General features: G+C 34.5%; 1 protein-coding gene across 1 annotated transcript; it reads right to left on the bottom strand.

Moving 5' to 3' along the window:
• Positions 1–1,131: 1,131 nt before the first annotated feature.
• On the bottom strand, positions 1,132–3,097 carry LOC131612735 (short-chain dehydrogenase reductase 3b-like). The gene is made up of 2 exons (XM_058884490.1): positions 3,068–3,097; positions 1,132–2,160 (listed from the first exon to the last, which is right to left on the bottom strand). The coding sequence occupies exons 1-2, from the start codon at positions 3,079–3,081 to the stop codon at positions 1,380–1,382; spliced, it is 795 nt and encodes a 264-aa protein (XP_058740473.1). The 5' UTR covers positions 3,082–3,097; the 3' UTR covers positions 1,132–1,379.
• Between the last annotated feature and the right edge of the window lie 12,117 nt (positions 3,098–15,214).

Raw genomic sequence — 15,214 nt, 5'->3', positions numbered from 1 at the left:
TAAGTTAGTTTTTTAAAAAAAAAATTAAAACCTGTTACATTGTTTACACAGAAAATTAATAAAAATAATTTATTTACAAACTAAAATGTTTACCCATAATATTACATTGTTTATATAGAATAATAAAATTAAAAGAGAGGTTAGAATACCCACGTATCGCATATGCATTGGAATCATATCACTTGAATAGCAATGATCAGCTATACAATCAAGTTGTAACGTCTCTTTTAAATTATCAAACCGTTGTGTCTTCAAAGTTTGAAGTTCAAACATTGTTTCAAAATATTTTTCTATTTTCAACGTCCTACTACCAACTCTCTGTTTCCTTGTTTCAAATTCCTTTTTTTCTATTAAAAAAGGGGATGCAAATTTGTTGTTCGTTATCAATGAAAAGTATGTTGATTTCAATGATTTCGAACATTTTGAACCAAATTTAAGTAAAGTTGTTAACAAACAAAAGTTGAATGGTTACTTTAACATTCTACATGGCCTCATATACACTAACCTCGTTAAAGAGTTCTGGTTGAATGCCTCCGTTGTTCCAGTTGGTCATCAAGAAATCATCCAGTCCTATGTCAATGTCACTCATTTATACATTACTCTATCAATGATTGCTATGATAATCAATTGTGAAGAGTTTGGTAGTTGTGTTGAACATTATGAATTCAACAATGTCTACACAATCCACCTTCACCGACTTTTCTCTCTCCTCCATTACTAAAATAAATGATGAAGGAGAGAGAAAAAAAGAATGACATATAATCTCTACCATTTATTTTAAAATCTAATGGTTCTGATTCATTCTCACATTCTCATATAATTTACTTATTCTCAATATATATATATATATATATATATAATATTATTTTAAATTTAATTTTAATTTAATATCAATTTAATATAGGATAAATCTTATGATTTTACGTTTCAATTTTACTTATACAAAATCACTCTAGATAAAACTCGATTCTAACAAATCATCAAATGATATGGAGCAGAATAATCCAAATTTAAAAATTCATTTTACCTCCGAGTGACATAGATTATTAGTGTTAGAAAAATAGAAACATCAGTGAACCAAACCTTAAATCATATACATAATAATAAATATTTATTAATAGTTGGATTGGATGATATTTTTTTCCTCAAAATAAATCCTAATAAACCTCACACACCACTTTACAATAATTTCACATAAAGTGAACTCACATATATATAATTAAGATGTGATACATTACTTAACATTAGATATTTATTAAAGAAATTCAACTAGCAAATCAAGAAAAGCAACCATAAATTATAGGATCTTTAACACAAGAAAACCAAAAGAGCACAAGTCGATGAAGTGTAGATGGATCTATATCCTTTCATGTTGGTATTCAAAGAGAAGCCGTAAGCATACGAACCACAGAGACGCCACCATCAACAACCAAGTTATGGCCACTGATATAACCAGCTTCATCAGAAGCAAGAAACAAAGCTGCTTCTGCAACATGCCTAGCTTTCAACACAACACCCTTCAAATTAGCCTGGGAACATATCATTGCTTCTACAAATTCAGTCTCAATATTGAAAGGTGCACATGCAAGAGGCGTCGCGACTCCGAAAGGGGACACACTGTTAACTCTAATTCCATAACCACCAAGATCATTACATGCTGCTCTTACCAGTCCCAAAAGAGCATGCTTTGATGCTGTATAGCCACTAGGACCTGCTCCACCAAGAGAAGCTCCAATACTCGCAGTGCATATGATGCTGCCACGAATGTTTTTTGCAACCATGGCACGAGCAGCATGTTTGATTATAGCAGCTGCACCATAAACATTTACAGCCATTGTGTTCTTGAATTCATTCAGATCGACATCGAGCACTCCCCCGCCGGATAAAGAGCCTAATACTCCTGCATTACTGAACATGATATCTATGTGACCGTATTTTTCCAATGTGAAATTGATAGTTTCTTCAACCTGTTTTTCATCCCTCACATCACAGTGATGGTATGTTACTTTTTCTGAGCCTATTGAAGCTACAAGTTGATGGCCTAATTCATCTTGAATATCTACTGCAACAACATATGCTCCATTTTCAACAAACAATTTGACAGCTTCTTCGCCAATTCCACTGGCCGCACCTGTGATGATAGCTATCTTACCCTCCAACCTGAATTGTTCAAGAAAAAACAAATGTAAAGTCATCAACATGTGAAATAAAAATGAATAGTTCAAAAGAGGAAATATAACTAGATTGTAGAGACACCTTTTGTTCGCCATTTTTAGAAGTAAACGAATTTGTTTCTCCAAAATCTTTCAATAACCTATCCATATTTATAAAGTTCTCAGAGTGCAAATTAAGGCTTCATAAAGTTGACAACTAACTAAACTCCCCACAAGACACTCCTCCCTATGAGTTATGACCCTCAAACACAATATATAAATATTTTTAAAAAATTGATAGCATAAATTACACTATTTTTTTAAAGTTATTGTATTTCATTTTTAATAATTATTAAGTTATTATGTATTTTTTTAAATGTAATTATTACTAAATTTTTATTTAGGTAGTTCCAAGAACCTTTCTCGGACCGATCTCTTTTGAATGGGGTGCTCTTTTTGGAGGTTTTTTCAGGAGGACAATCAAACCCTTACCTTCTTGTTTTTGTCCAAAGAGATTGATCTCATAGTTGTTAGAGAAGTGACTTCACGACTATAAAATATACATTTCGTAATATTATCTTACTACGGCCATTTAGTCAACCGTGGCAATAACACATTTTTATATTTTTTTTTGTTATTTACTAAAAGACATTTCAGTACGGTCAAATCTAACAACTGTAGTGAAAAATACTTGGAGTGGCAGACTTCGAATCCCAGCATTAACAGTTTTTTTTTTTTCTGTTATAAATTGGAATAATCACTTATAATTTTATATTTATATTAAAATTAAAATACATTTCTCTATGGTCTAAAATAGAAACCGCTATCAAATTTAATTAAGATGTAAAGTCATCAACATGTGAAATCAAAATGAATAGTTGAAAAGAGGAAATATAACTAGATTGTAGAGACACCTTTTGTTTGCCATTAGAAGTAAACGAATTTGTTTCTATATCTCCAAAATCTTTAAACAACCTATCGATATTTATAAAGTTCCAAGAGTGCAAATTAATGTTTCATAAAGTTGACAGCTAACTAAACTCCCCTCAAGATACTCCTCCCTATGACCCTCAAACACAATATAAATATTTTAAAAAATTGATAGTAAATTACTCTATAATTTTTTTTAATTATTACGTGTTTTTATTTTTACTAATTATAAGTTATTATGTATTTTTAAATGTAATTATTACTAAATTTTTGTTTAGGTATGTTGTGAAAAACGATACCAATAACAAAGTATAATAGGGAATTAGGGAAGAGGATAAGAACACAAGAATTGGTTATAACTGCTATTCTTTTACTTTCTCTTAAAACAAGATTACAAGTTTACAAGAATAACAAATAACCTCTCTCACCCTAAATTAGGATTTGCAGCTTAGCAATGATGAGAGACTAGTATGCTATTTATAATAAAACCTAACATACTAACTAATGGGCTTTTTCAGCAAGGCCCATTACACAAGCCAACTTAATAAACAAGCTAACTTAACAAATTAGGGTTTAAACACTAAAACCTAATTTAACATGCTAACAACTCTAGCATCTTCGACATCTGCATGCTAGACCCATCTTCGACTACAGCATGCACACTTCGACACCAGCATGTGAACAATCCTTCGACTTCATGCTTAACCCTGTCGAACCGTCGAACCAAGAAGCTACCCTTCGACAATACTAGAGTTCGATCCAATATCTCACAAGGTAGTTCCGACAACTTTTCTCGTACTGATCTCTTTTGAATGGGGTGCTTTTTTGGAGGTTCTCTCTAGAGGACAATCAGACACCTACATTTCCGTTTTTCTCATCTCAACAACAAGTAGGAAGATTCTTTCAAGATTTCACCAATAAAACTCATGTCTTGGGAATTCACACTTTGGATGCTAGAATGTGAATTCTTCAAAATATTTGAAGATTTAAATTTAACCGCATTCATCTACAGCCAACCAAGAAAAGTGTATCCATCCTTAGTCAAGATGTTATTTCAAATCTATACTTCTCCGATGGAATAATCTACTCTGAAGGAAGAAAACACAAAATATCCCTACCTTTGGAAGATTTTGCAAACATTTTGGATCTTCTCCTTGATGGACCTCTCTTCACTCCATATGAACAAGGTGACAACTTCAACTACAAGACCAACGACTCCTTGTTTTCTATAAACCTAAAATCTCTGGTACTATCTCCTTTCAACGTCGTCTATGTACGCTCGGACATTCGCCTGATTCAATATGTAAGAAATTATATACTCTTTCAAAGAGAAAGCAAATTCAGTCAGTTAACTAGGTCTGATGTTGCAAATATGTGGTTGCATGACAACAAAATCGAAATAAATTATGCAAATCCACTAATTCAATACATGTTGGGGAGCCAAGGAAAGGAATATGTTTATTATACGATGACTTTGACACTAATATCTTGGAACACACTAGCTTCAATCTTGAAGGAGAAGATTATGAGGAATATGTAACAAAGATAGGAGAAACGAAAGTAGGAATGATGTGGTATGAAATTATTTATGGGAAACTTATTCAAAAATCCTCTAAATGAAAGAAAAGAGGAAAAGAACAACATGATCAAGAAGCATCAATGAATCTAGAATATTTTGACTATGTCGTCCCTGAAATGCTCTCCGTTGAAGATTTACTTAAAGACATAATCAAAAGACTAAAACGGACAAATGAGAAGGTCATCTTCTTGGATTTTAACTTTGCCCAGGACTTAAAACATCTACCTCCAAAGATGTTCGCTATGATGACGACACTTGGGAAAAACAGTCCCACCTACATGTCTCTTAGTTTTTAAATGAGTTTACTTTTCTATCTTTTTCGTTTTTTTAACTCCTGCAATTTCATGCTTTATGTAATTTGAATTCTAGCCTTTTTAATTAATAAGAAGATGTGTTTGCATATTTAAAATTTTGTCTAGCATCTTTACCTGCATTTATGATTATGACAAAAGGGGAGAAGTATACTCTAATGGAAAGTAGAGTATACCCTCTACTCATGTGAGGGGGATTTTAACCACTACAAATTTTATCTACTTGTTTTTCCTTTGCCACCTCCTTGAGAGATGAATTTTTATAATCAAAAGAGGGAAAATGTGAATCTATATCCATGCAGGCATAATCAAGTAGTATTCAAGTTGTTTAAGCTCTTGGATAGCAAGACTCAAGAAGCAAATGCTTAGATTTGAGGATGACATGGTTTTTATGATGGCAACACTTGAAGTGATTTTGATGATAACAACGCTTAAAGTCAAAACAACTACTAAAATTATCTCAAGTGGTCAAAGATGAACAAAGTGGTTGATCGCGAACTATCCCTCTTAATCAAGCTAGAGATGTGTGCTTAAAGATGTAGGGCTTATGATCACTTGAAATCTTAGATGTTGGCAAATAATTTAGAAATATCTCAAGTCTCATCAAGAAGACTCAATGTTCTTATGTGATGATAAAGTCAAAGATAATGCCAAGACTTGAATTTTAAGAGCGTGAAAGAGAAGAAGTGTGAAAGCTTGTCTGGCCGTGTCCGCTTGAGTGATCATTGTATTATAAAGACATAATGACGTTTCTTGAAGTAGTATGGCTAAATCACACACACACACACACACACACACACACACACTTAAAACATTGAGAAACCTATCATTTTTTAATTAATACAACCAAAAAAAGTTTTTTGAGCCTAGCCATTGATTAGAAAATTGTTCAATTGATTCAGAGACTTATTGCAACTGTTTAATTGATTAGATGTATGTCATAATCGATTAGATGATAAATTATTGAGTCTATAATCGATTGTGAGAGTCTCTTAATGATTGCTAATAGCTCTATATAAAAACCTTACATTTTTGGCACAGATAATTGATTATTTGCACTACGTAATCGATTAGCTAATCAATTAAGTCATTTATTTGACCCATGAATTATTTTCAAAAATATACCATTTATTGGTCTATAAATAAAGAGTTTCTCTATCATTTCAAATCACCTAAAAAATGTGAAAAACACCACTTTTCTCTTCTCTCATAATCTCTCTAAATCATTTCTACTTTTGACACATGTTTTAGCCATAGTAATTTTAGAGATTTTTAGTTTAGGGAGGAACTTGTTCTGGGTGAGGGCTTCATTATAAATTTACCAAGAGTAATAATTTCTCTTGAGTAGATCATTATATTTTAGAAAGTGATTATTTTGGTTGTGAGCTAACCTTTGTAAAAGTTATTTGTTTGTCTTTGTTGGATTAATATAAGTCTCAATTTGATTCGCGAGTTCCACCGTTGAAGAAAAATCTCTCTTTTAAATTTATTAAGAAATAATATTAAAGAGGGTGTTAGGATATCACCTATAGCCGAGAAGATGATGGAAAATAGCTAGGTTTAGATGGTATGGATATGTAGATAACGGATACATAAATTATTTTGTAAGGATAGTAGGTTAAATGAAGAAGAGTCAAATAATAAAATTAAAAGAAGATAAACAATTAAAATTATAAGAAATTAAAAAGAAAATCAATTGAGAAATTTTTATTTACCGCATAATATAAGTCTAACTCCTTCCTGTATTTCTAATCTAGTTGGTTCATGCACATGACTTCCATTGCATCCATCCAAATTATACGGCCAATAATGCAAAATGATAATGAGACTTTGATTTTCATTATGTTGCTAAATGTTTGGCATTTCATTGTGTTGTTGTGTGTGGCTTGACGGAAAATAATTTTAAGTCTATAATTTATAAATTCATACGATAATTTAAGCATGTTTAATAACGGTTTTTTTTATTCCGAACTTATAACTTATTTTGTTAGTTTATATCTTATTTTTCAAATGCTGTTTCAATGTTAATAATTGAATGCAATAGCAGTAAAGCCCGTTTTGCAGCTGAATAGGAAGGTTTGAATGTTCTTGTGATGCATCAGTATCCAACTAAATAAATGTCACTGAAAAGAGAAAGAAAAAAAAAAGTTCAAATGAACCTCAACCATCACTTTGCTATAATTTCAAATAAAGAAAGTGAACTATCATAAATTTAATTAAGACGTGACGCATTAATTACTTAGCAATAAATATTCTTTAAACAAAAGAGTACAATTGAATGAAAGTGTAGATGGATCTGTATCCTTAATGCCAATAACCGATCGATATTTATAAATTTTTACTTTTTAGAGTTTACATTAAAGCTTCATAAAATTGACAGCGAACTAAACTCCCCACAAGGTCCTCAAACACAGAATATCATTTTTTTTTTAAATTGATAGCGTAAATTACACTATCTTTTTTTTTTTTAATTATTATTGTATTATGTATCTTTTAATTATTATTAAGTTATTATCTATTTTATGTGTAATTATTATTAATTCTTTCATTAGTTTCAAGAAGTTTTTTCATTTTTCGAATCAACCTCTCTTTTGAAGGGAGTGCTCTTTCATAGACTTTCTCCGGAGGACAATCAGCCCTCCTACCTCTTCACTTTTGCTCATAGAGATTGATTTGATATTTGTACTCTAAACATAATTAAGAGGGAGTTGAATTTAGGAATGACAACGGGTAGGATCGGGTGCGGGTTTCACACTATTCAAATCCGTATTCGAAATCACTACCTGAACTTAAACATAAACTCAAAGGCTATTCGGGTTGCAAAATAACACCCACGCCCACTCCTTTGAGTTTGGGGTTTTCCACCCGAACGAGAACCTGCAGTAAAACACATAATAAAATACAACAACAATATTGAAATTTTCCATCAATTTTTCTACAACTTTTCAACACGAACAATAACATTACAATTTTCCATCCATTTTACTACAACTTTCTAACACCAACATTACAAATTTCCATCAACATTTAAAATTAAATTAAAGTCTATAACTTTTCATGAAGTTTGTTAACATTACAATTAAAATTAAGATCTTCAACATCTTAACATTACAATTAAAATTAAAGTCTACAATCAAATTAGGGGCACTTGTGTAATTTCATGTCTAAGAGGATGTGATTTCGGGTGCGAATTTTACACTATCAAAACCCGCACCCGAAATATCGGGTGGAACCCAAACCCGAATCCACTCAACTCGGGTTTTCACCCGTTGGCTCGGGTTCGGATGCGGATGGCCCCAGGGGGTTTAGGTCTGCCTGCCATCCCTAGTTGAATTGTTTGAGTTTAAAAAAGATGTCCAATTAAATTTTTTGATAAAATAAACTGTTTAAAATTATTTGCAAATCGAATAAAGAGTAGGTATCATAATAGGTAAAAACGAAATTAGAGCAAAGAAAAGAAATAAATGAGAAGGAGGAGAGTAGAAAGTGAAAAAAAAATAAAATACATTTTTTGGGTGTGTTTTGAAAGTGAGGGAAAATCCTCTATATATAATTGAAAAATCTGCCTCAAAAATGAAAACTATCCATGGACCTATTAATACTCATAATCGATTATATATTAGGTCTAATCAATAATATGATTCACAAGAACGACAATCCTAATTATCCAAATAGAAAACCTATAATGGCTAGTGTCTTAATCAATTAGGAATGTTCTTAATCGATTAAGAAACTTTATGTCCTTCTCTAATCATGTGGCTAATACCCTTAATCAATTAGGTTGTGTATATAAGCCCCTAAATATTTAGGAACACCCTTTGATCAATGCCACAAGCACCTTAATGGTTCCTCTAAGTATTTTAATGAGTTTTTATTAAATTGAGAACACTTTTAGGTGAGTGTGTCCATTGCCTTAGCATTTTGAGACCATAAGGGATTCTACCTAATGCCGCTTAACATTAGGTGTTGTCCTTGACAATGGCACCTTAATATCACTTAGTAGAAACAACTTGATCATCTAAATCAAATTTAGATGAAGAGTTCACATCATAATGTTGTCTTCAACTAAAATATTAAGGCGTATGATTGTTGTAGACATCATACATGCAAGCACAGAAATCTACATTATCCCCTTTTTGATGATGACAATGCATCTCTCAGTGAGGTGGATAAACAAAGAAATAAAGGTAACATATTAAAGTGGTTAAACTCTCTTTGACAAGTATAGAGAGTATACCATATTTCTCTTAAGATTATACATCTCCCCCTTTAGCATTATTAAAAAGGTGGGAAAATAAACATATATGGTGTAATGTTATATTTATGAGTGTTCTAAACAAGGGCGCCTTCGCCCAAGAGTGGTGTCTCCTAGGAGGCATCGTCGTGGAACAAAGGGCCCGCCTTTGGCACTATTGATATGTGTAATACCATTGGTCAGAGGATAGGGAGTCCACCATTACCCCTTGAAGATTTGTGGTAAACAACTTCCGTAGATCATGAGGCAGCGGTTGCCGTCCCTAAGGGTTACCTAAACCTTAGGACTAAGAAGCCACTATAAATATCTCTCACCCAATGAGAAAGGACGTATCTTAAGCCATACATATTACACCCCATATACTCTTACACCTAAGCACATCACTCATTTACAACGCCTCTCACCTCATACGAGCAGATCCTCTAAACCACCCAAAAGCACCACCATACAGAGCTTTTCGCCGTTGTGGGCAAGCCCTAACCACCATACAACGTAATATACCTACTAAGGTCTATGAGTGTCCCTTCCCTTTGCAAGGGAAACATGCATACATGTACTTTTTAACCAATAAACTAGCGCCCACCGTGGGGCTCTGATAAAACTAACATGGGTCACACCTTCTTCATCACCATCACCTACTCGTTTTCACCCTCCACTCGTACACCTAACCACTCTCGGCGATGGTTAAAAGGAGAGCTCCATCTCCTATGCCAGAAGGTACTAACGGTAACGGTGATGTCGGTGCCTTGGCGGAGATGCATGGTGGCGCCACGGATGATGTCTATAATATTAGGCAGTGCCAATTGGATTCCAAGCCCTTGGTGGAGATGTAAATGTTGGATCCCTAACTTATCTTAAACAAGGTATGAGGGCGCCTATCCTTAAGGGATTGAAACCTCCCTTTTTGACCAAGTTTGATGGGCGCTGATAGGAAAATAGCAAGTGTACTATTTTTGCCTATGTAGTAGTAATGGGAAAATCCCAAGTATCGAATCTCAAGGACTGCTTGACGATATAGAGTTTTATCAGTGTTTCAATTAAACAAAAGTTCAAAAGGTTGTTTTGATTGATTTTGCAAATAAAGTAAATAAACAGAATAATGGAACGATGAACAGAGATGAGTAGATTGCTAGGGGCCGGTGAATGATTCTTCCTGTAACAATTATCCTTCTCAATACAATAACATAGTTTCACAATTGGTTACCGGTTCTCAAGAATATCTAATCCTAAGGCCTTAGTGAAAAGATCTTTGACGTCACAACCTAATTACTATGTCCATAGATAATTATAATTATGATCAAGCATTCCGATACCAAGAATTTCCGGTTAAGATAAAATATCCCTAGTCCTAGGTGATAATTATTATCCTATGTTCTTACTCATGTCAATGAACAATTGCTGTCCAGCTAAATTCATTCATACAATTTCATTATCCGTTTGTCCGACGGTTAAGGCATAAAGAACAGATGTAAAACAAACCAATTATATGAAAACCAAATTGTTATTGCATCAAGGAAATAAAGTTATCACATTCAGAATCAAGATCACCCCCTAGCAATGGGGGGTTTAGCTACTCATAACAATAATAAAAATCATAGTTTGAATTGTAGACATTACAGATAAACAAAGGGAATCAGATCTTCAATTGCGAATGCTCATGGAAATCTTCATTCCTTGCTTAGAATCTGAATTCTCCAGCTTCTCCAATGTATTTTCGCACCCAAAACTGTCCAACCCTTGTCCAAACGCACTCTCCTCCTTTTATTTCTGACTGACTGGGCTTTTCAGCAAGAAAGCCCAAATTTTCTCGTGCACACGCGTGTGGGCACGCGTTTGGTGCTGTGACACGCGTCCTGGGACGCGTCCTGGCAGGGGGAGGCATTTCTTTTGCAATTCTGGCTTCTGGGACGCGTGTGGGCACGCGTCTGGTGATTTGGGACGCGTCTGGGAACGCATGTGATGGTCTGAAACGCGTCTGGGCAGAGGTGTGCCTTTCTGGCTCCTTGCAGGTCATGGGACGCGTGTGGGCACGCGTTTGCTCAGTAGACTGCACTTTTCTACTCCCACACGCGTGTGAGGATGCGTTTGAGCAGCAGGGGGTCCTTTTTCAAGCTCCACACGCGTCTGGAGACGCGTTTAACCAGTTTATGCGCTTTTCTTCAGTTCTGTACTTTTTCGCATTGATTTACCCTCTTTCATTCACCTGAGCCTACAAACACTGAAACACACAATCAAAGCATAAAATGCAGAAAAAGGAAATTAAACAATAATTAAAATACTTCAAAGACAACTAAAAATAACGGTAAAAACATGTGTAAAAACCACTGATCAAACTCCCCCAAACTTAAACCGTTGCTTGACCTCAAGCAACAAATACAAGAGTCAATGATCTTCAGAGTACACCAGTGTTCATACGTGAGATATCTGTTTGTATTGATCAAGAAACAGTTGGTCCGACATTCACATGACGCGACGAGTTTCTGCCACCACTTTAAACCTTAAGCTCCCCTTTTGGATACCTCTCCAACTATGCTTTGCACTTAAGTCTCTTTCTGATTTTTCTCCTCTTTCATTCGGACAATCACATTAAGGCACTGTATTTCTTATAATAATCATCACATGCATGAGACAGATCAAGGCTTTTTATTTTCTTTTTCTAGCACCAAACGAGCAGCATTTGCTACCTTTATATTACCGATGAAATTTTCAAACTTTGCAGTTATATATTGCCCTTTTGGACGACGTTTGGGGATCAACCTCCTTTGGGCTGAATAACTGGGTGAGAGTTACCCAACTTAGCGAGCCGGTTGCCTTTTACCGCCTTTTCATCATTTGGTGCTAACTTTTTATATCTTCTTTTTCTAACCAGTCTTCATGCACGTGAATCTGAATTATGCCAGACTGTATCAATAAACTACTCGAGGAGTACTTCTCAGGAGGCAAGTACTATGGTGCAAATCTACACGTTAGAATCGTATTTCTCTTCGGGAGCCAAGGGTGTTTAAACAAACCTCTTCTTGCCACATTATTCCGAACTTCCTGTCCTCAAACAATCCTCCCTTCATCTCTATATACTATTCCCGGCCGCTCTTTAAGATCAAAAACTCTTCAAAAATTAAAAATTTCGGTCAAAATTTGGGAGAATGATTTTGTAGGTCTTACACATATTATACTAGCAATATAAATTAAAATGCAAAGAGTAAAACCTCCCCCAAACTTGAACGAAACATTGACCTCAATATTTTAGAACAAGCTCGAGAGAGGTGACTCACAGAGGGTAATGCACTCCATAGCTTCCACTTGAAATGCCCCTTTTATTTCCTGAAAATAAAACAAACCAACAGAGAAATTAATTATTAAAACCGTGGGTTGCCTCCCACGAAGCGCTTCATTTAACGTCGCATGGCTCGACGGTCCATTTCCCTTTATTATGGAGGGTATTTTCTATTCCACACCTGGTTGCTTTTCACCTCCGCAACCAAAAACTCATGAAGATGAAAGGCATGGACAACTTTTCTCTTCAATTCACTTACCACATTTTTCTTGACTTTCTTAGCCCTCTTCGGACTTTTGATAGCTTCATGAGTTGTTTCTACCCGAGATGCTATGCTTGAAACTTTTTCTTGGAGCTGCTCAGGCTTTTTGTCTTTTTTCTCACTTTCTGTCATACCACCATGTAACTCGGTGAACTGACTTTTATTTTTAATATGCAACAATGTTGCGGTGAGCATGAGTCGCCACCGACTTTTATTTTGTCCAATGTTAGGAAAGGTAAAAAGTACAGAAAAAGACCTTTTTTGAAAGAAAACGGGCTCGGGGGGTAAGTTATGAAAAGGGAAGGTGCAAGCACCCTTTTCATCCGTAGTTATCTACGGGCTCTTAGTTTGCTTAGCTCATGTTTGTTTTTGTTTGTTTGAAAAGAGTTTTTTTTTTTAATAAAAGGACTTTAGCTTAAAAGCGTAGCCTTTGTTTTTGAAAGGAGTGTGAAAGTAGTTTTGGATTTGAGCAAGCAATCTAAGAGCACTACCCTAATAGTTGGTCTTTTTCTATGCTTTTTAAAGTTCCTAGGACTATCCGTACTATGTAGAAGTAGGTAGTCCTTGTTTATATTGGACGTGCGGGTCATCGAAGGGTCATTAGATGGTCGTTGAAGGCAACAAGTAGAGGTACCTTTAGCAATTTTCGAAGGGGACAATCGTCACTTTTTTGTAGGCAACAATCGAGGGTCATCGAGGGACATAGTGACGATTTTATCTTGAGGGACCTTTGCTAATGGGTACCTCTACATTTCGAGGGACACGACCATTTCTTTCCGAAGGCAACGAGAGAGGCGTACCCTAGAGGTGAGTGAGTGCGATGTGTGTTAGTTTCAGATATGTTATCTTGATTTTAAGGTTAGCTAACGTTCAGTTAATTAGTCTTGCCATACATGCCTAGTTACTAGTACTTAAATATGTACCGAAAATAAAATGCAGAAGGTAAAATTCCTACGCTATTACATGGCTTCGGGAATGGGGATTACAATTTGCCGGATAGGGGATGAAAAATAATATTACAAACCCACAATGAAATTTAAAGCATAAATGATATACAAAATTTAAAGAAAAGACTTGTAAACACTCATGCAATAGCCCAATGCCTCAGGGTGTAGTACCTCGCAAAAACAAGAAAATATTAGCAAAATAATAATGCACACGTGAATAATGAAAAATGCGAACAAATAATAATAAAAAAAACTTAATAAAAGAAAATCTAAATCAAAACATTTTAAAACCTAAAAAAAAACTAATTAAAATATTTTTGTTTTTTGTTTTTTATTTATTCTAACATGTTTTTTGGATTTTTAATAATAGTTAAATAAAAACTAAATCAAATGAATGAGTAAATAATAAAAGAGTGATTCCAAAGAAATGCAATTAGACCATGGACCTAAAATCTAATATAAAACTTAAAATTTCACCTATAATTAAATAGTGAATATTTAAATAAACCTAAATAATCAATTACAACTACACTATAGTAAGAATTAAAAAGTAAAAAAAAAAAATTAGAGAGAAACAAGTTCTCGTTCTGTCAGTTGAATGCAATTGTATCTTTTCCATTTTTTATTTATTTATCAATGTATAATATGAGTATCTAATTTAACAACACCACATGCCAACATTGGAGATTCAGCCACACATAAAAATTGTTCATTCTATCCTCTCTCATTTTACTTTTCAGATCCATAAATCAATTCTCAATCTATACATTCAACACAAACTAAAATCATGAAAACATCACCCAAAAAAAAAAAAAAAAGAAAAAAAGAATGGGTTACCAGTGGCCATAAAGGATTCTGATCAGAAGCGGTGATGCTAGCTTGCGAGTGAACGGCGAGAGCGGCTTGGGGCGGTCATCCGGCGATTGGATCTTCACGCGGTGGTACGATCGGGGTGCATCGCTTCTGATAGCGGCTGAGGTGGTGTCGTACCGCGGCAGTGATGGTCGGCAGCGCTCTATTCGTGGCGCCGTTGATTCGTGGCTAGTCACGTGGTGGCTTTGCAGTGTCGACATCGGCAAACCCCACACCGGTGTTCAGCTTCTTATTTCCTTTTTGTCCGATCTTGCTGTTGATCTTTGTAGTGAACCTGCATCAAAACTTTTATACTTTGAACCATATTGTTAATATTAATTCATGAAACAAATAATTGTTAGTATGAATTGTTGTTAGTATAAATTGTAAGAAATTGCTTGGTAAAAAATGATGGCTTTTTGTATAGATTATTTTTTGGTTTGATGTGGGAGAAATGGTAGTTATGAATGGAAGTTGTATTGTGAATGATGAGTATGAGTTAGAAAAATTCACATGAATGTGTTTTGTTAGTTTGATAGGTACTATGAGATTCAAAAATGACAAAGGTGAAACTTGAAAGTGGTGTTGTTGTTGTACGAGTGTTTTTCCTTGTGAGAGAGAATCAGGGTTCGGATCCCCGAAGGTGAAGGT

Source organism: Vicia villosa, linkage group LG6 (assembly GCF_029867415.1).
Source record: "Vicia villosa cultivar HV-30 ecotype Madison, WI linkage group LG6, Vvil1.0, whole genome shotgun sequence".
In the NCBI taxonomy this organism is placed as follows: Eukaryota; Viridiplantae; Streptophyta; class Magnoliopsida; order Fabales; family Fabaceae; genus Vicia; species Vicia villosa.
Note: the sequence above shows the minus strand (reverse complement) of the source record. Positions and strands in the feature narration are given on the sequence as shown.